The 22624-nt window shown below is 34.8% G+C and overlaps 1 protein-coding gene across 1 annotated transcript in view; it reads right to left on the bottom strand.

The window, feature by feature from the left end:
* Positions 1-22624, bottom strand: part of LOC122528643 (Down syndrome cell adhesion molecule-like protein Dscam2) — a 169817-nt gene continuing 147193 nt past the window's right edge. The window contains 29 exon segments of the mRNA XM_043653985.1: positions 1-3674; positions 4363-4572; positions 5155-5257; positions 5418-5581; positions 5733-5901; positions 6030-6256; positions 6476-6923; positions 7035-7220; positions 7309-7497; positions 7598-7777; positions 7899-7987; positions 8066-8282; positions 8494-8655; positions 8950-9096; positions 9203-9446; positions 9578-9648; positions 9814-9969; positions 10283-10513; positions 10900-11193; positions 11576-12011; positions 12483-12628; positions 14091-14360; positions 15070-15230; positions 15232-15269; positions 15271-15440; positions 16024-16264; positions 17257-17447; positions 18055-18195; positions 19003-19149. Coding sequence (XP_043509920.1) covers positions 3623-3674; positions 4363-4572; positions 5155-5257; positions 5418-5581; positions 5733-5901; positions 6030-6256; positions 6476-6923; positions 7035-7220; positions 7309-7497; positions 7598-7777; positions 7899-7987; positions 8066-8282; positions 8494-8655; positions 8950-9096; positions 9203-9446; positions 9578-9648; positions 9814-9969; positions 10283-10513; positions 10900-11193; positions 11576-12011; positions 12483-12628; positions 14091-14360; positions 15070-15230; positions 15232-15269; positions 15271-15440; positions 16024-16264; positions 17257-17447; positions 18055-18195; positions 19003-19149 — 5480 coding nt within the window. The 3' untranslated portion in view covers positions 1-3622.

The raw sequence follows: 22624 nt of genomic DNA, 5'->3' as shown, positions 1-22624 counted from the left end.
TAAATGTCTGTTTCCTCTTTATTAACAAGCTGAGTTAGCATATCCTGTGAAAGTCTGACACTTCGATAAGACATTCGATTGTTTTTATTCATGTTTTTTTTCTTCGCGTTTGGTATTATTTTACTTTAGTTTCGCGTAACCATAACGGACGACGATTAATTTTATCGCAATTCGTCCACGGATATAATTATACGAGGATATGATACATAATTTCTAAGGTTCACGGGTCTCGCGTATTATACAAATATGTAGCTCGCTCGTTCTCAGTAGCTGACGAGTTTCTATATATCACACGCACGCATTTATGCACGCATTCACCGCACGCACATTCGAAAAATCCGCTTTGGCGCTAATTTTTTCCTTTCTCGCCCAAATTTTTCGTCTAACTACGATCACGTTCCTTTTTTTCCTCTCTCTCTTTTCAATTTTTGACTATGAAAACAATTTACTAGAAATCATACGGCTCGCTGGCTCTCGTATTTAAATTTGTGTACGGTTTAATCTTCGTGAAGTTCGACACGCTCGTCGCGTTTGTACAAACGAGATGCGTCCATACATGTTTATATACGTGTAATAAATTACATGCGTTGTTATCTTGCGAGAGGGCATACTCTGCATATCCGGTGTCTGAATTAGAAATTTCGCAGTTGAATTAGCTAGGCATATGTGTTAGTCTCAATAGTAAGACGCGTTTTTAAAAACTGTACAAAATTTAAAAAACATTGGAAAATTTTAATAAGACGTACACATATATGGAAATGGTAAATATATGATATATCATTAATGTGGCAAATTTTTCGTAAAAAATGTCAAATGACAAATTACTACACGTGAAAGCTGATATGGCAGTTTATTTGTTAGTATTAAACTAAGTATAAATGCAACCAGTTCGATATTCTTTCAAACATGTTTTCATAGAAATATATTTTCGCGTGAAAAATGAACTTTCCTTTCCTCCTTCTTTTTTTTCTTCTTCGGGGAAAATACGCGAAGTATGCCCTTTTGTCTATGAAAGTTTCGAAGAAAACATGCGATCGTAGATGTCACGCGCAATGACATCTTGTTTAATTTATTACGATTAAGGCAATAGCCCTAAATTAATAGTCTTTGGGAACCGTAAACTCTGTTTTGGCAGAAATTAACGTAAGCGTAGTTAATTAGCCTCAGTCTCATCATATCGAGAGATGGTGTGATGCACGAGGACCGGACTTCAATTGGTTACCGACATTTGAAAATGCCCGCGTAACTTATCGATAGATCGATCATCGTGAACTCGTCCGATCCGATAGGTTTTGCCTCGAACAAAATGTTTCACCTTTTGTTTCGCTATGCATTTCAAGAATAAAACTTTAAGATTTTAAAGTCACTCGCTCATTTTTTAATAAAATGTTTTTTTATTAGCTCTCGTGGAAAGCAACCTTTACTGGCGGTAATCGGTTGTCGGTAAAAAAGTTTCCTAGTTTCTTTTTTGTTTTGAAACGCAAGGAACGAAAGGTTAAACATTAAAATATCTACATGTAATAGAATATTTCGCGAATGAAAACAACGTTAATAATACTTAAAGCTATCTTTGTCGTTAATCGATAATTGTGTCGATCATTGTATATCGATAAACTTGTTCAGCCTCTAAATATGATGCATACATGTATGTACATTTTTTTAAATTACTCTCTCATCAATCACACTTCTCGATCTTGGATCGAAACCGCGCGTTCTGACGCGAATAGAATCCTCGAATTATTTCCTCAACATAATTAATCGAACGGAATGTCGAAACGCACAGTTCGTGCTTTCTTAATGCCGATAATTAGGAATGTTGTTATAATTTTAGCACTCTGCGGTTTTAGTGAGCTTCGTTTCTTTCTGTTTTTTTTTTCTTTTTTTGAAACATCGTTATGTTATTATACTTTTATATTTTCATTAATATAAACGATGGTAATTTTATAAAAGATATTTGTTTGAAAAGAAACGAATACAAAGCTTAAATTTACGTTAAAATTTAACGTGTGAATTGCATTTTTTCTTATTTAACTCCTCGTTGATTATAAATCGACGATTGTAAATTGTACTTAATTATTATGTCATTAGATTTATAACGAAAAATAGAGATCATTTCTCATTACATATTAAAACCATCTTGTTATAATATAACGATTGGCTATTTTCGGTAATTTATAGTGTCATTATAGTGTTAATTAATCGAGGAGTCACAAATGTATTTTTCTATCCTACTAGACATATTCCAAAAATAATTCTTTACTTGAGTCTTTAGAAAATTTCACAGATTGAAATTTACATCTGCGAGTTTAACAATTTATTCAAAATTAAGAAAAAATTAATAAAAATAAGACTAGACACACTCTTTTTGTGTGCTCTTCTTCCCATATAACACAAGTACGAATTCTTTCAAATGTTCTTCGTTCAAATAACCATATGTTTGAACGATGTTTCTCACAGGTAGAAATAAACGATTCTCAACACTTCATTCTCATCGTGCTTCTTCAACTATACAATTCTTGGTAACAGTATAACTAATGATACGTACAATCTATACTATACAGTAGTTATACGATTATACACGTGTGTAATTCATCATTCCGTCTCTAAATTGACTTGTTTCCTAAACCCTCTGTTGGTGTCTTTCTCCTTGTTAATCGCTGTTGCAGAATCTTCCCTACAAATTGCGTGACTCTCGAGCGATACAGTGGTAAAAATTTTTATTCCAGGTAGACAAAATTATTCTATAAAGTAAATTTATAACTTCTCGACGATTAAGTATAAGTTAATTGCAAAATAATTTCATTGTGTTGGAAGATATATTGTTTTATATTGAAAGAGTTGGAAATGAAATTATTTTTGGAACAGCAAGAAACCTAGAAACAACTAAATTAATTGTAAACTACGTCTAATGAAACTACAGATTAATTGATCAGCCATTAACTGTATATTAACGTACTTCCTCAAATAAATTAATTTCCCAATGCCTGAGAAATATTACTTTTGTCTACTTGGAATTAGAATTTTCATCACTGTGCGATCACGTGTGCTTGATTTTTGAAAGATGAAGTCTTCTAATGTACAGCTAAGGATTTCTGTCGATACTTTCACATAGTATAATATTCTTGTTCCTATCGTTTCGTGATTGGTCGATTGGTAAGATTGCTAATAACGCAACGGCAGTATTCGATGCAACGACGAAGCGATCATTGAGACAATTTGTCAGACAATTTTAACAGCAGAATCCACTGAGAAAAATGTTTAAATGTAGAAAAATTATTACACAGTTTTTATCGACAGAAAATTATTAAATATATTAGATGTTGCGCTAACATTAAGTCGAATGGACATCGTTTTTCGATATGTTAAACGCTTTTCTCAGTGTTCCGACGTGAGCAAAAAACTTTTTCTTTTTTTCTTTTCCATTACGACGAAAATCCCTAATTAACCTGATTTTCACAGGAGTTATTCTTATTACAATATTAGCCGCTTATCGAAAATTATCGTTATTTTCATTATACGTTGACGTTCTGCGAATCGGTTAGTCAATTAGTTTCCAGAGGATTCATCACGTTCCCGTTTATTTCGTTTCATGAAGATTTTCGCTGGAATTGCTAAATCCCGATCATACGTGTATAGTGAACTCTTGCCTTTCTTGTTCCTTCCTTTGCTGGTACCTGAAACGAAGTTTTGTAATGATTTTAGTCGTACCTTAAGTTTAGATAAGTCAAGAAATACTGATCTAATTTTGCAATGCTAAAAAAGCTTTGTGTAGGTAATTGGAGTTCTTTTTCTCTTTTAGATTAGTATGTGACGTGAAAATTTGAGTTTAATCGATGCTGATCTTAATTGATGTAACTTCCTTTAAATCTTAGAAGACATCCATTCAATCGGAATTTTTCACCTCTAGTTTGGATCTTCCAAGTTTCTTGATTTCAAGTTCTGGTTTCAATTTATTTACAATTAGACGTAGCACTAATTTGGATGTAGAACACGTAAAGAATACAAAGATGCACGAAAATTTCTATTGATGAAATTTAAAGTACTTGGACCTTGATTGATTAATAAGAAAAAAAATATGATAAAATATCCAGGGTTTAGTGCTACAGCATCAAGCAAGTAAACAAATGCTTTCTGCCGAAGCTCTGTCTTTTGTTTTTTTAAGTGTGACTTTGCATAAAAATCCGCAGTCTTTAAACTTAAACAATACCTTCTGCCATTGCACATCCCCTAATGAAACTTATTGGACAGAACACAAAGTGGAACAAAAATTTCAGAGGCCTTCGTGGGATCAACGTGAGAGTAGAGAATGGGAAATCTGAACTGTGTCAGCTTACTACGGTCTACGGAGGTTCGTGTCGATACCTAGCGAGCATAGATTCGACGGCCTCGATTGGCAGTCTACCCAAGCTGCCGCCGTGGCGGGTCCCGGTCGACAGATCTTGCCAGTCCCGTTCACGATCACGATCACGCTCGCTACGATCACGATCACGATCACGGTCGCACTCTACGTCGCTCAATTCGCGGCTGTCGCTAAACCCGCTTGGCGGCAACAACGTCATGTCTTCCACCGAACTGCACAACAATGGATCATAAACATCTCTTAGGAAAATTAGAGATTATTCGTTGAATTTATTAAAATATTCTCCTCGTTCATATTCATTGAGAGTGATTGATCTACGATTTGAGCTTTGATAAATTATTCTGGATCGTGTTCGAGGGTTTGAGTCGAGCAAATATTGAAGTAGTAGATATTCACCGAGCCCTCGGTTGATCCAGATTAATTTGAAAAAGTTCGAAGGAATCTTTTATTTAATATTATTTACACACAGATATAGAGAGATTATGAATGATATATGTGAATTGTCAAGGAATATCATGAAATTTATGAAGAGATAATATGATGAAATATATTTTCGAGTAATAGAAAAATGTAGTCAAACACACGGTTCCGTATTGTATATTGGGAAATTCGTCTTTTGATTAGTTGTAACTGTAACTGTTTGATGAATTCTAATTCTAATTGTAATTGTTCTGACGGACTTTACATTTCTCTATTATTTATCTCGCATCGACATGAGACCGATGAGACCGTGATATGAATATTGAACATAATCAGGACTGAGTGCTATGTGGAAACAAACAAACCTTGGCTACCTGCGAGTAGACCGGCTCGGTTGACGGCTTCGTCGTCTCGCAAGTGAAGGTGAGCCTTCGTTGTTGGATTCTGTACTCGATTCCACGCCTCGTGAAAATACATCTGCAAAAAGAAAATATTCAATTTCATATCGAGCATATCTCTGAAACGTCGAACATCTGTGTTGAAAAATTTTTTAAGAAAAAATAGATTCCTCGAATGGAAATTTTCAAAGAGAAACGAAATCCTTAATGGAAATTAGAAACAATATTCAAAGATTCACCTCTGCAAGGTTTTACTGGCACCCTGTAACTAGGTCCAGCGCATTCTCCACAAGGACTTCCGGACGTGTCGCTTCCGGAACCTTGACGACTCGAGCGTAGCTTGCTCTCCGCTTCCGCGATGCTTGGGAAGTAGCGTTGCTTGTGCCACCTTGGTGTTTTAGACCTGAACGTGAAAGAACACCAGAAAGAGGAAGAAAAAAGGGTTTGGGAGCAGGATGTCAAGCTTTCTTGAGCAAGGAAGTCGAGCAAGGAACATTTAGTCCGTCTAGCATGCGTTTAAAAATCATACGAACGGGTTGAAAGAAAACAGTTACCTCTCGAAGTCCACGCTGGATCTTTCGTAATCGATCGTATTAATGTCCTCGTTCTCTAAATGACCAAATGTTTTGAACTGCATTGTATAATCGAGCGTAGCTGTGGTTACCGAACGATTTTCTCTTCCTGGCACACTGAATGTCGCGTATGGACTTATTTCGTACATTTCTGTGAAAGAAATACAAATAAAATACAAAATACCACGAACGTTATAAATATTTCAAAATACAAGTCATTGATTTCTTTTTTTTTTTTTTTTATCAAATTTATTTCTTTAATCTAAGATGAAAACAAACCTGATCCATGATCGTTCGACTTGTGATTTTCTTGTTTCACAGGCGAACTGGTGTACACCTGATGATTCCTTCTGTTATCACGTTCTGCAGTGGACTTTAGTTGCATGGTAGACATACAGCTTGAAAGATGATGATGCTGCTGATGTTGCTGTTGTTGCTGAACCAAACCCAATCCTGACTGTTGATTCTGTTGCTGTCCAGGAAGAATTTCTCCCAAATAATTTGCTCTAAAAATCGCAAGTATTAAATATTATCTTCCTTAATTATAAAAATATTTGTCAAACAAATAATAATTTTTGAAAGTTACACACTAATCTTATATTATTACTAGTATACAATACTAGTATATTATAAAAATAAATAAATTGATATTAATGTAATGATAATTTGTAAAACTTATAATATGCATATAATTAAAACTATAATTTTCTAAATTATAGACATACCTTCCACTGCGTTTTAGCATTACATATCCCAAAATAGCGGCGGAAATAATTAACACAATCGCACAGATGAGAGGTACGACTACGTAAAGTACTTTATGATTAGGTATAGCTTTCTTAACATCATCTTCCATAATCAGATCATTTGGCGGACCGATACTAACACCACTGAGAGTGGTCGTCGCAAATTCCATTTGTGTTTTCGTGGCTCCAGCGTCATTATGAGCTGTCAGGCGTAAGCTGTACCACGAGGCAGTCTTTAAATCTCTTATGACTAAATTCTCTGTGGCATGACTCGCCACCAAAGTCCATCGTTCAGTGCTGACGCGTCTACGGTACTCTATGGTGTAATATTGAATGGGACAGCCACCATTTGGCCAAGATAAAAGATTTAATTTCACGGACGTGCCGTTGGCAGAGATGATGTCTCGTTCTTTTGGTAATAAAGGAGCTACGAGAATAGTTATATAAATGAAATATATAAATGAAACATAATAATAAAATATAATATATACAAAATCATAAAAGATTATAAAAAGTAGAGCTTGTGTTAAAAATTTACCAGTTCCTTTGGTGGTGGCACTAATTAGAGGGCTCGGATCTCCAGTGCCTACGCGATTATGAGCTGTTAAATGTGCCAAGTAGGAGGAACCGCATTTTAAACCTGATAAAATGAACTCAGTCTGTTCAGGTGATAATGCTATTTCCTCCCAGCCACCTTGGTCCCTTTTGTAACTTAACACGTAGCCTAATAAAAATGATTATTTAATAGTTATTATGAATATTATTGTTAACATCAATTATCACTAATATTAGGAGTAATATTATTTCATTACCTTGAATAGTAGCACCACCGTTATTAGGGTGATTCCACCTAAGTCTTATACTATTCATCGTTGTATACTGTAACTCTAGCATTGGTGCTCGTGGAGGCATTACCACGACCAAGGTGTAAGTGATGGAATCGTCACCGAATAAGTTATTGGCTGAACACGTGTAATTTCCTGCCACCGATTGTTCTAATCCTAAAATTTTTATTTTCTTCAACATTTTTACTCACGAGTTTTAAAATGATCAAATCTATCTTTGAATTAATTATTCTTGAATTAATATTGTAAAGCTAACCACGAATATTAAGATGACCATCAGCAGTCAGTTCGTAATGCCTGCCAGTAGAGACTTGACTATTTCGATACGTCCATATTGGACGAGGCGTAGGATTACCTACGACTAAGCAAGACAGGGTGATCGACGATTTAATCGCCCTCCTCAACAATTGTGAAAAAGACGCCACTCTAGCTGGAGCTGTGGAAACGATTTTATTAAAATTTATAAAATTTAAGTATTCTGAAATAATTTTGTAACTTTATAAAATCTAATTATCTTCCAATAATTCAAAGAGAAATTATTCTATGAATTTTCAAACCTTTAGTGTTTGTAGTTTGAGTTACTATGGTGGTCGATTCACCTTCACCCAGTCCTGTCGTTGCTGACACCCAGAACTCGTACAGTTGACTGGCACGTAATTTAATGTTAAATGATCATTTGCTTCAAGAGATTTAATCGCTTCTAATTTTATAAAATGTCGGTTACCTTTCGACCAAACCTCTCAATTCCATGGTAAGAGTATCAGTCGGTGACGATGGTGGTTCATGCATGGTGTGTGTGTTATGGTTGCTAGAGCCTGCTTCTCTGCTGTAAACCGTATACTTGGAGACATTCCCATTTGGCTGCAGAGGTGGTAACCACGAAACCAATATACTCTCCGCGGTCAATGCTAAAGCTTTGATACCAGCTGGAGGACCTGGTACTGAGATGGGCAATAAACAAATTAATTTCCTCTAATAATAATTCAGTGTTAGTATTTCCATTGGTATTTGTGCTTATTGAATTGAATATTAATTAATAATGATTAAATCAGATATTAAGTTAAAATACATTGACATTGCAATAATAATATAAAACAGTATTGATATATATCGGATCAATAAAAATTATTATACAATAAATATCATTCTTACCATCCTCTTCCGTTGTACAAAAAATTGGCGGACTTAGAACTCCGTCGCCAGCGCCAGTGTAAGCCAATACTCGGATAGAGTAATTCGTGTACTTGTATAGAGTGTGTAGATAAGTTTCTACGCTGGAAGTCTTCTTTACTTCACCTACTGTCGATATGTCCACTAAAACAATTTTCATTGCGAGCATGTCTTTAATAAAAATGAAATCAGACATCTGTAGTATATAATGTTTAACTCTGTGTAAATTGTAATTTTAAAAATTCTATCTGAAAGATATTACAACTTTAATTTATACTTAGAGTGCCAATTTTTACATAATACATGAAAAATATACATAATTTATTGTGAAAGAAAATAGAAAGATTTGAAAAGCTTGATAAGAAAGAAAATCTGAGGTTCCAAAAACCTATTAAATAAAGAAAGAATATTTATAGGAAGATACATCACTTCACTTACTGTTGTCAGTAGGCACTGGTCTGTAGTACACTTTGTAACCCTGAATGATCCCACCGTGTTGATGTGGCGGTGGTGCGCTCCAAGAAACTTTCACACTTTGGGAAGACAGAGGAATGCATGATACTTGCGTCGGTGGAGTTTCCGGCACTAAGATAATCACAATACAATAAATCAGCGAAAGTTTCATTAGATGGTGAAATAATGGTATCGGTAAAAAGGAGATGTTCTTGCAAAAAGTTTATGTTTATCGCACCTCCTTCCTGAGTTGTTCCAACAATGGGAACGCTGGCTGGCCCGCTGGCTATACTGTTGAAAGCTCTGATCGATATATCGTACTTGGTGAACTTTCTCAGACCTGTGAGTTGCACCTTTGTAGTTGCCCATCCGTTCACCGTTAAACTTTTGCTTTGGTTCACACCTGACGTTGAAGATGAATGCTCCGACCACGTCACTATGTAGCCCAATAGATCTCCGTTGCAAGATTCCTTTGGGGGTGGCTGTGAAATGCAATGAAATTCTTTCACTGATTTCATTGAGATTACTTCGAATTTTGAAATGTCTCTTTCTGAAATCTCTACACAATTATAATATTTTTAAATTTTTATTGTTGAATTTCAAAAATATTTACCTGCCAGCTAACCATAAGCTCTCCAGGACCTGCTGACTGTACTTTGATACTTTGGGGTGGTTCAGTGGGTGCTGTTATGAATAAAAAAAAAAAAAATATTAAAATCATGGAAGAATAGCGAATAAAATATTTTATTATTAGAGTATTAATACTATTTTATTGTTATAAGGAGGATATTACTGTTTTATATTAAAGGAGGATATTACATTATCTTAGGAAGAAGCGTATTTTTGTACCTTCTTCTTGAGTTTTCGCCACTACGGGATCAGTTGGCACACTCACGTCTATTGAATTTATGGCAAAAATGCGAAACGTATAAGTCACTGCTGGATGAAGTCCGCCTACTAAAGCTATTTCTTGATCGTCAGTGGTAGTTTCAAAAGGAGATAAACCTGTGCACATAGAAATTATAATTTATAATATATTAAATTGCAATTAATATTATCCAGAAGTCAAAATATTACATTATATAAATGTTAAAGAATCTATTTTAATATTCCACTTTATTTAAGCATAAAAACAAAGATTATAATTGAAAAATTACACCGAACAAAAAATGAAGTTCTCTCGCAAATTTATCTATGTTTATAAGTAATTTATGCATATAGATCATTAAAATTAAACTCAATATTAAGGAGATGAAACTAAAAAAGGTTTTGCAAAATAATGATAGCTACAGTTACGATTTACATAAAATATAATTACCGTTTTGCGTCGGATGTATGGTATTTCCATTCATGGAACTTCCGGGTGTGTAGGTGACGTTGTGCGTTTTTGCGGGATTCCAATCGTCAGCCAAACCATGATTCAAAGATCGATACTGAATAACATAATTTCGTATTGGACTGTTTCCATCGAAAGCTCTTTTCCATAATAATCGTATCGATCGTGAGCCAATTTCTATAACTTCTAGCGAGGCTGGTGGATCTGGTCTTTCTATACTCGCCATATAATTAATTAATTAATTAATCATTAGATAATCTTTGATCGTAGAATAGATTAATTCAGAATAGAAAACAGAATGACAAAGTCTATTGAAAAATAGATTCATTTTTATTCATATTTATATTTTAATTTTGTAACAGACAGAAAGAAAAATTAGCAAGTAGCTAATAGACATTAGTAGGAAATTTAAATTTAAATTAAATTAAAAGATATTATAGTAGAAAAGCAAAAGAAGAAAAGAAACCCATTTTAATATGTAATCTATATTGTGGTATTAATTATACACATATTTAATATTGCTAAAATTTTGCATGAGTTACTATAGATGATACAAATAAAAGGGAAATATAAATAAAGTAAAAGGAAGAAAATATTACCTTGAACAGCGAGATAAATCAAATGTTCGCTTCTTCCGTAGGCGTTGTCTGCTGTACACCTATAAACTCCAGAATCCTGACGATCGCTACTTGCTATGGACAATTGCGACTTTAGGCCATTGTCCGTTTTTATTTGACTGATGCTCAATCGGTGACTGTTCGTGTCTAAACGGTCACTGTTGTGCATCCATTGCACTTCTATTGGATTATCCCCGATAACGGTACAATCTAGCGTCACGGATTCGCCACGACGGATTGTCACGTTTTTGCTCTGGAACTCGAACCGTGCTGGCTCTATAAAAGCATAATAAAGATATTTTTTGTGAGTTTCCTATGGCAAAATAAATTTGGTAACCTTCTTGGAAACATATATCGACGTTTGTTCTTAAAAAAAAAGTGGAAAAAGAATAAAAGAATGGAATTTTTGTGGATATAATGAAGTACGAATTATTGAAAGTTGGACATTTTATAATACATTAATATAATTATAATTGTAATATAAAAATAAAATAAAATGTGTAAACTGCAATACATAATACAATGTATAAACGATGCACAATTTTACTTAATTCAAAATACAAATAAAGTAAGAATCTTTAACCATTCGAAGCCTTAAGATTAAATTATGGAAATCGCGACAATAACTAAAGTTCTTATTAATATAAATTAAATTTACCATGAACAGATACGTAGATCACTTTGCTCAATCCAGATCCAATGCCATTATTCGCCCGGCATAGATAATGCCCTTCGTCCTGTGGTCCAGCAAAGGCTGTCCACAGAGATCCATTTGGTAGGATGGTTAATCTTCCATCAGAACCATCAACCAGAGGTTGATAGTCGTTGGAGGTTCTTTCTCTGGCGCGTAACCACGTGACACGCGGTGGTGGAAATCCCTTGGCCTCGCAATGAACGTTCAATGGATTTCCCAGGAGAGTGGTCACATCTTGCGGCTCGAAAATCCATTGCGGCGGCACTTTTACCAAAAGTTCGGCCGTGTGGTTGACTTTGGCCGCGCTGTTAGTCGCCACGCAAGTGTATTTGCCACTGTGCCGCGACGAGAGTTCCTTGAAGACGAGCAGACTGAAAAATTCGGCCACACGTTCCTCGATCTGTAACACAAAAATTTTGTGAAACAAAATCATTTAATGGTACTTAATTGCTTGTTCGTGGAACTGTTATGAAACTGACATCAGATAAATTATTAAATTAATGTTCAAAAGTCTCGAGACATTTTTCATTTTTAAAACAGATTATGAATTTTAAATTGTATAATTTTTTTGATAAAATTTGTGGTATATTATTACTTTAATTATGTACGTACACTTTTTTTGTTGAATAATAACTGTCCTAAAACTCTTGAAGGGAGATATTTATATTTGTGTTGTTATATGTATTATATCAATTATATAAGATATTCGACTATGAACAATTACACAGAATGTTCTTTAAAAAAAAATTTATGTTTCTTTAGGTTTATTATTACATTTGCTATCAACAAATACAAAAGTAATAGTTAAACGTAACAAATACAACGTTAAAAATGAAGTTTCAAATGAGGGAATTTTTTATGAAAGACATACACGTAAGGAGGAAGGTAATGGTTCACCATCCTTTAGCCAGGAGAAGTAGATTGGTAGATCACCGGAAGTGACGGTGCAGGTGACCTGGGCGCGACTTCCTTCTTGAAGGTTTGGAGGGAAATTAAAGGGACTCATAACGGGTGGACCTGGAACAAATACAATCTTTTGCTCTTGCTCATTCCTTTAAATTTCTTTGTCTTTGTCGAGAAAAAAATCATTATTTCGAATATATTGATATACGCAAGTTAATACTAATCGTTACAATAATTTTGCAGTATAATTTTTAATTTATTATTTCTGGGGTCGTTTGCAGAGTTTATTATACAAACTGTCGTAAAAAAAAAGTAGAATGTATTATGTAAATCACACAAATTATTGCAGTAATTTTGTAATATAATTTTTCATTCATTATCTGAAGGGTCGTTCGTGTAATTTATTGCAGAGAGGTAAAAACGACAGAGGATACGAAAGTAAGGATAATTATTGTGGTCAGTGGTTATTAGTTTCTGTCTATGTGTGTATCTTTTAACTTTCCCTCCCAAACGTCGCGATAAATGAGAAAAAGTTGAGAAGCAACGTTAGAGGAATTCCAACGGACTTGCAATTTACTTCTTTCGCCTAGTTTCGTGACTTCTTCGCGGGGATAAGCAATTCGACCGTAAAGAAACAAGAATAAAAACTTGTTTCTCGTTAAAATGGATGTAGTACATGTATGTAGTAGATACTTACAGTTTCTGCTTTTATTATATTCTACCGCGAAAGATAAACAAATCACGTAAATATTTGTCTTTTATAATATTATATTATTCAATTGTATATAATTATACATTTCATAGTGTGTAACTTATTTTTTATACATAAATTTATAATTTTCTTGGTAGACGGCTATCCACGTTATACGAAACATATTGAAATTTTATTTGTCATCAAACTGATTAAAGTTTAAAGTAAATTAATGAAGATATACATGTACAGAAGTTACAACATACTTATTGCTAAACAATTAGTATAGAACATGATTGGAAATGATTTCCAACGTGATTTAAAATAAATAAATTGCTGTTCAAATTATTTTAATGTTTCAAACTTCCATCCATACTTCAATTTTAAAAGAAACATTTCATGTTTCCAAATTTGCCAATAATAAAAATTTATCAAAGTATTTCATATTCTATATTACACACTATACATAACTTAATTTTATTATAAGATACACCATCTTCTTATAAAGTAAATTAATTAATTTAGCAAATTTTGTTGTACTCCTACTAGTGTAAGAGCAAGTGTATATATCGGTGATGAATTGATTAACGTCTATCCCTAAAGTGATGCCTAGCAATTCCGGGGGAAGGTGCATCTCTACGCTTGAGATATAGAGAAGGGTTTTTGGTGGTTAGGCTGAACTATACATACTGCCAGTCTCACATAACCAGACAGTACGGGCTCTCTGGTATCCGTAATGGATTCACCACTCCTCCCAAAAGAAGAGAAAAATAAAAAAAAGTACACTATCTCCTCAATTTTTAAAAAATTCTGTTCCATCCAATAATACGGAATAATCATCTATTTTATGATAATACCATTACATTTTCATCGTAGAATACTCACTGCTGACAGTCAACCGGATGTCCCTGCTCGCCGTTTCACCGGATCTCGCTCTAACCATGCAAGTAAAAGTGCCAGCATCGTTTGGATCCACATTGGCGATGGTAAGATGACCCTCACTGTCAACACGGTGTCTTATGTCGAGTGGTAACGCGACTCCTCCATGAGACCACTCCACTGACGTGATAGGATAGCCAGAATAAGGACAAGCTATGGTGGTATCGACACCGGCTATCGCGCGAACTGGTCCTATCGATCGGATGTACGGTGGACCTGAAATTATTAATCGACGTGAAGTCCCTTCCGACACATATCGCTTAACCACTAGTCCAACTATCATCCCACTGGTATAATTAGGGGCGATTAATGTTCTTTGAGATTCATTAGGATGTTGAGCATCGATACTTTTCTAATTTTTGTTCTAATTTGATTTATTGTAGAATTTTTAATGTATTCTAACAAGTATCATAGTACATTCTAAATATTATAATCAAAATAATAATTTATTAAGTAACTGACACATAAATTAATACATGATCAATGACAATAAATTAGTTTGCTGAATAACGAGTTAAGATAAAACAAATTAAATTATGCAGAAAGATTTCTGTACATTCTAAAACAGATTATTTTTATTGAAGTTTCATTAAACTCAAGGATTTAAAGTAAAACGCTACTACAAATTTAGTATGAAGATGACTAAAAACTACTTCAATATTTGTATGTTGTTAAAAAAAATAATTAAATAATACGAACATTATATTCAAATAAAATTAACAATATAAATTACACGACATTCTATTTAAATAAAAGCAATCTTAACTCTTAATATGATATACAAAGAATTTATATATGTATGTATATCGCATAATACTGCCAACAAGGATTAAACTTCACTACAAATGCAACTTGCTTTCAAACAATAAGCAACCTGAATTCAAATAATGCTACGTTACATAAGTCAAAGGATGATTCGAATTACCATAAATGTTCAGTCTAGCTTTGTGCTCGACCGTAGCGAGAGTATTAGCCGCGACACAAGCGTAGAGGCCACCATCTTCGGCACCAGCGGACGATATGTTCAAATGACTGATCACGTCTCCGGATTGATCGACATACTGTCCTATCGCGTACCTGTATAAGGCATTGTGTTCGATTAAGAAACGGAATATTGATCGGTGAGAGATCTAGATATGCACCTGTGTCCAGAGGCGATCTCACTTAGAGGCTCTCCATCTAGCAACCAAGTGAACGATGGTGGTGGAGATCCTGTAGCAGAGCATCTCAAGGATACCGGAGGACCTGGTCGCAGTGCTTGCTCGATGAACGTGTATTGCAACTCTGGTACAGTGTCTGACGGAGTAGATCAAGCAATATGTAATCAGTTGAGTAACCAATTCCATGGAATAATAACAATAATAACAATAAATATAACAGATAATAGAAAACATGTCATTTTTATGGTTTTGTCAGAGGAGTATTTGCTATTACATGTTTTTATAATATCGTATTGTACAGGAATGTCTTTCTGCCACACATCAAACAGATCACTTAGGTACTTTTATTCCTGATTTTAATTGTATGAAGTTTTAAAACAGATCGATTACAAAACTACATAGTTCACATATTTCAATGATAAAAATTACACGAGTCAAAAGTTTTTAAGTTGTAATATTCTGCAATTAGTTTTTATGATGATATCCGAGTTATACTAATTTTTGAAACTCACGACTTGTCTTTTTTCCAGGAAGATCTGACATTCAATTTTCTTGAATAAAACAGTTACCACACCAAATGAGCATCAAAATATAACAATGTATTTGTGGGCGAAATAAATTTTCTCAAATATGTTCAGCAGTTTCAAATATGATCGAATGCGGTTTAGTTGGCTTATGACCAACGTCCTGAAACCTTTAACAGATTCATTCGAATATACCTCCAAGCTTCAATTCGGCTGTAGCTTGTGCGTTCTCCTTGTCGCTTCTGACCAGGCACTGATACATCCCCTTGTCCTTTCGGCCGACCGAGCCTATCACGAGCACCAGAGGAGCCAGCAATCTGATTCTCGTGTCCTGCGCGGTCAATACCGGCACACCGTCGTGCAACCACTCGACGCTCTCGACCGGATAACCCTCCACCGTGCAATTCATAGTGGCCGACTCCCCGGAATTGATGATCTGTAAATACCGGGAAACGGTTAACGATTCGTGCTCGAAAGTTAATGCCCGTGCAGCGATTTACGCAGCTGCAACGATCATCCCCCTTTGACGCAACGACTGTCCATCCGCTTCATTGATCGTCAAACCGTATCACGGCTCGTGGCAATTTTTCTTCCACCTTTTTTTCTCTTCTCCTCTTTTTCAGTTTGTGAAATTTGTTACTAGAACACTGTGGCCGAGATGATCGAAATTCGTGATTTTTCGCTTCGAAGTTTTATAAATTTGCAACGATTGTATTTTATTACATGATTCTTTCTTTTGTTTATAAAATGAGTAGATAAAATATGTGCATAAATGAAAGTTTGCGTTCATTTTTGTATCGTGAATTTCTCCTGTTCTTTGCCTCTTTTAATTTCAATAGCTCTAGTCGTTTTAAAATAAATAATTTAAATAATTTTAGTTTTAATCGATTATGCAAGTGTATAGAGATTATGGGAGAGATCGAAAAATCCGATTTGGAGATTGTGAAGCAACGATGCTACCGCGTTTGTTACAATTCTTCTGTTGCGAGGCTCTCCGCGCTTCTTTATTATATTAGGTTCCCCAGGAACGTATTGCGCGAGGAAAGGCAATTTCGTATCGAATGTTCTTTCTTCAACTATTGATGCGAATCATCTACACTGAATCCATACTATGAATCTGTATCAGAAAGTTTTTATTGCACGAAGTATTTCAATGAATCTCCTTTTCAAATAGAAAGTAATTACATTACTTTCAATGTTATATATAAAATGATTTTGTGACATCAGAATCAACTACTTTGATTTACTTTTTAATCATTAAAAATACTTTCTTTTAATCGTTAGAAACAAATGAATAGTTTTTTTCACTTTTTTTTACCGGGCATGAGCATAACTTTTTTAAATTTACGCGAGGTATAAAGCGTAACACCCAAAATCAGGATGGATGTCAAAATGTTTTTGTGATCGACTGTAAATGCAGAGATCTACCTGAACACGAGGTTGTATCCGTGCGTTAAGTTTTGACGTGACCGACAGGTGTGTTTCCGCTCGTTGCTCGCCAACCTGATTGCTGGCTCGACAAATGTACCTTCCTGCGTCCTGAGCGTCTACGCGGCGAATTTGCATCAAATCACCCCACAGTTGAATTCGGCCAAATGACTCCACTGGTATCGAATGGCCTGCAACAACAGGATAACCATCGCTTGATGCCTGATACTCCTTTCGCTAACGCGAGATACATCGCTTATCGTGCTTTCTCTCGTGCAGTTTCATTGAAAGCGACGAGTGAAAGCAAATTGGCATGTTTAAGATAAATTGTAAAAATTAACGTGCCGATTAATGTAAATTAATTTTACAACGAAAGTGCATTCTTCATTTTATACTATTATCTAGTTATTCATTTTAATCAGTCTAAAATGTTTATAGGAATTTTATTACTCCAAAAATTTAATCATTAACCCGCATCGTTTATTTAATTCTCTTACTATTCTATTATTTTATCATTTTATTTCCTAATATCATTGAATTCTAATTTTATTCTAGTGTCTATTATTCTATTTTATATGAATACCCATTTAATTATTCTAATCCGATTATTTCAAATTTATATTATTCTGAAGTATTTATAGGCAGTCACTTTTTATTGATTATAATTATTATTCGAAAGCAAATGCCAAAATAACAGATAATTATTTAAACGACACCGATATGGGTCGATCCAGCTAGATTGTATGATACTATAGTACATTTAGATTACATAGTAAACAATCCTCTAATTAAACCAACCGTTAACATCGCGATACCAAGTAAATTGCGGGGGTGGGCTCCCCTGGGCTGAGCAAGTTAGATGAACGTCCGAGCCGCTTTCCGCCGAGATGGCGATCTGAGATCTCTGCATCAATCGTGGTGGCATAGATCCCGTTGGTTCTGAAATTGAAATAATTTATGTATTCTCTTAATAATTCATTCTTTTCAATGTGATGTAATTATCATGTATAATGCATAACTATGAGTAAATATTTCAGTTTAAATAAAATTTTGACGTGAACGGATTAATAGTTAAAAATATTTACTAGATTTCTCCTTTTGCATGCATTTTCATGAAAGGATTGTATAGGAAGGCGCATAATATGAAGAAGTATATAAAATATCCGAATGGCGTTTTCTATAATATTTCGCGCATAAAATATTTCTGTATCTTTTTAATTATATACAATATTCTATTTGACGTTTTGTATTCAATTTAATTTGAATAAAAATTTGCCTCGATTTACAGTATAGAGTTTGAGAAAACACAATTAGATGGACCGATATTCGTGTAAATATGAATGGATTAATAGTGACATAATGTTGCGATCAACATTGTTATTTGATACTTCGATTAAAATTTAACTGGGGTTAAAATTTCTACAATTCATAGCGTGAAATGTTGAATAAATGCGACAGTGTAATGTAACGTGTAACATAATCACAATTATAAACGACATGATGCTTAAAATGAAATGAAATGGTACGTTTAGTAAATAATAAATATGATAGATATTTAAAATAAAAAGAAACAGTCTTTTTAATGATTGAATAAAATATCTAAATCGTATCTGAATGAAGTTGAATTATTTGAATTTAACTTTCTACTAAAGAAGAGTCTTAATATAATATGAGGCAAAATTCTCAAGCAGAGTGTCTGACAGTAGAAAGAAAGTAGTTGCATTTCTAAAACTGAGGGTAACATGCCTGTGACTGTTAACGTTGCTGGCTCGCTTCTTCTCCTTTCACCAGTCAACGCGTGAAAAGTTAAGCACGAGTAGGTGGCTCTGCCGTCTTCCGGTCTGGTGGCTCGGATGTGCAGATCCCCCTGAGACGTGACCACGAATCTTCCACCTGCGACAGAAATTAATTTCTCAATAATAAAATAAGTAAGAAAAATCACGAACTTGCCACATCAACGCGGTAAACGAGTCAGAGGAAAAAGTGAAAGACGACAGATTGAATTTAATTTAATTGAGTTAGGCTTGAATTGGGATATTCAGTTCTTTCTCTGTTCTCAACTCTAGACAGCAGATAATTTCTTTAAAATCATGCAAACATTCTAAAAAAAAAAAAAAAAAAAAACACTTGAAAGGTCAAAAATTTTAATCATTATACTTAATGAACTTATATTTTTAATAAACTTTTTATCATTTAACTTGGATTTTGCAACTGTTCTTTGTAATTAGACTGCGGATTTTTAAGGGGATTTAAGTTTCTAAAAAACCACAAAAATTTATATATTATAATACGATATAAAATATTGGAAACATAGTATTCGTTACGACAGCAAATTTCCATTTAACTTTCATTCCTTAGTTACATTTATAAAGATGTAGAATTGTTACACGTTGAATATTAATTATTTATTTATCGAAATAATCAGTTTGACTCCTCAAGGGCTCAAATTACTACGAATCGTCATCATTACTTACTATTGGTATCTATTAAGTAGCTATTGCAGTTCGTCAATCAAACGATATATTTTTTTCAATTCTTATTCCATTGAAATGTCAATTTTCCTCCAGTTCCCGTCCAGACTGAATCTCGCGTTGTCGGTAAATGTTTTAATTATAAGTCCAGCGTGATTTATGGCGTTCACGGGATGAAACTGATGAATTGCATCGTCAAAGTAACGAAATACGTCAGTGTGTGACGTTAATCTCCAGTATTTGATGCACCCAGCGAACGCCACGTTTCAAATAATCCCTTTGAAATACCTTTACAAGCCGTACAACTTTCCCACGCTTCGTCCCCTTCCCTCTCCCCGCGTAATATATATCGTATCATTTAATTCGTTGTTCGATTTCACGCGTTTTTGCCAGCGCCCCGCGAGAAATATCATTTTTCAGCGTTTCGCTCGCTCCGGCGCGTCCTCGTTTTGCCCGGCTTTTTATTCAACTTCCGCGCGTATCCGGAAACACGTTATACATCACCGGTGTCGTACGTTAAAAATCGCGAGGAACAAAATATTCTTCCGACACGTGGAATTACTTACTGTTATTTACACGTATCGTGGAACGTAGCACGCCGAGATAAATTATTTTAACCGTTTCTAGATCGTTGATCCACCACCGCGACAGGGATTTAAGAAATCCTAATATTCGCCATTGCGTGACACCGAAATAGTTTAACGTTCTATAAAACTAGATCGCGAGAAAAAGATCGTAGTATTACGAAGAGGGAACTTCGAGACTGAATTGAATTCAATCGTAAATGAATTTTTCTACAGACTTTTCCGAATGAAAGTACCCTCACTTTTTTTTTTTTTCATTTGCTACATGACGTTAAAATACCTTCGAAAGAGAGAAACGAACTCAAGGCTTCGCTCTTTAAGACAAATCCACGTAGGTTCGTCGTTGTACGATCTTTTTTCAAAGTTACTTTCTTTAAAGTTGCGCATACGCGAGTATTAATATCTACGTTTAAAAAAACTGGCGTAGACGACGCGTTTTTCCGGCTTAAGTTGAAATCTGATGGTTGGAATCTTGGGGAAGAAGCGGGAGCGAGGCGAGGTCCGGCGAATCGAGCGGTCATTGGCTTGAACTAAATTGAAAATTTCACGCCTGACGGTGCGTCGGGGCAGCGGGATTTCATCGACAGATGCCGAGGATTTTGCATAACCCGCCGCGCGGACTCGAATCGGGACGAAAATATCGAGGAATTATTTTCCACGACTCCGTGAAATCCGCGTATAACTAACTTTTGTTTTGCCACCGAGCCGGCCGCGTTTCACCGTCTGAAGCTTTCCATCCAGGAGCCGCTCCAAGTGGAATTTCGATTTCGATCGTATTACCAGGATACGCAAGATGAAGCTCTTTTGTTCCCTTTTTCCCTTCGATCAATGGGAAATAAATAGTGGATATAAAGGACGATTTTGATTGTCCTTTGACCTATTTAACTCTGAAGTCTTTACAATCATCGTGTTTCACGTAATTTGAAAGTTACGTATCCGTATGTCCACTTAATATCTTTGTTTTGCTTACTTTGTCAGTGTATTTCATCAAAGTTAATATTTTAAAAAATGATTTATCTAGAATTGTTAAATTCTAGATTTTTAGTTGCAATTAGCTAGTAATTTTTCTTACGGAATTCTAATTATAGAGACTAGTATCACAGGAAAGACATTGGGGACCATGATGATTTAAGTTTAAATTATAAATTTTGGAATATTTCGTTTGAACGAAGTACCCAAAATTTTAGTAGTCTAATGTGAAATATATCGCGTATCAGAGAAGAACATACAAACTTCTATTCATTCGAACTTTGAAAACTGCACCATTCTGAGTCCATTATTTCGAAACTATTACTTAAATTTCTAAAACTCTTATTATACATATTATTTCTTATTATAGTTATTATACATATTTGTAGTGTTATTAATATAAAAAAAATTCTATGCAAAAAATTAAAAGTTCTAATAATTAAAAAATTAAAATTCTATACTACATGAAGAAATTGCAAGATCTACACAATCTTCTTCAAATATCTCGCTTTTCAAACTCTACTCTATAAAACACCCAACTTCCGCCAAATGGAACCGAGCGAAACGTCCATCCGATGCATTTTCAAAGGAATCGAACGACGGCCAAAGAAACGGTTTCTTCATTTTCTAGCCATATTTATTACTCTCGGCCGAATATCCCAGCTAGGGATACTTCTTACTTCACGGGCGTGCTCCCTGCATCAAATAATGGTAGCCACGCATGAAGCAGCTCAACGATACGTGCGGTATGCTCCTGAAGGAAGTAGGAAATAAGGTTGCTAGTCAGAGGCCGAGTTTCCCGGATGGCACGGCGGTAGGACGGAACTGCCGCGAAAGAAGCAATTTAATATCGCCTTTCCCGACGGAATAAAAATACGGAGATAAATAGCTCGTAACTTGCAGCTCGACGGCTGTGTACCGAGGAAACACGACTATACCATCGTCCATCGGCGCATGTATGTACGTACGTTCGTGTCACGGGACATTGGGATGGATGCGCGGACCTCGCGTGGGGAACCGGTCCGTAGTTAATGTCGATTCGAGCTTTATCGGCTATATATTTTCCTCTTTTTACCTTTTTCTTCCGCTCGACGCTTAAGGTAATGATTTTTTGGAAAATGAAAAAAAAAAAAAAAAAAAAAAAAAAAAAGAGGACAATGCAGTGAGAGAGAGTGAGATTCTATTCGTTGCATTCTAGTTGACGCTATTCGATTGATTTCATCTTACTTGATTAAGTGAACTGAGGAGTCATTTTGTAGAAAATTAAAACTAAATTTTCAGTCGTCATTACACTCTACTTGAAAGCAAAAGTATGTTAAATATATTAAATATACTTAAAAGTAA

The sequence above is a fragment of the Frieseomelitta varia genome, unplaced genomic scaffold (genome assembly GCF_011392965.1).
Source record: "Frieseomelitta varia isolate USP_RPSP 00005682 unplaced genomic scaffold, Fvar_1.2 scaffold_254, whole genome shotgun sequence".
NCBI lineage: Eukaryota > Metazoa > Arthropoda > Insecta > Hymenoptera > Apidae > Frieseomelitta > Frieseomelitta varia.
The sequence above is the reverse complement of the archived record's forward strand: the minus strand, read 5'-3'. Positions and strand labels throughout refer to the sequence as shown.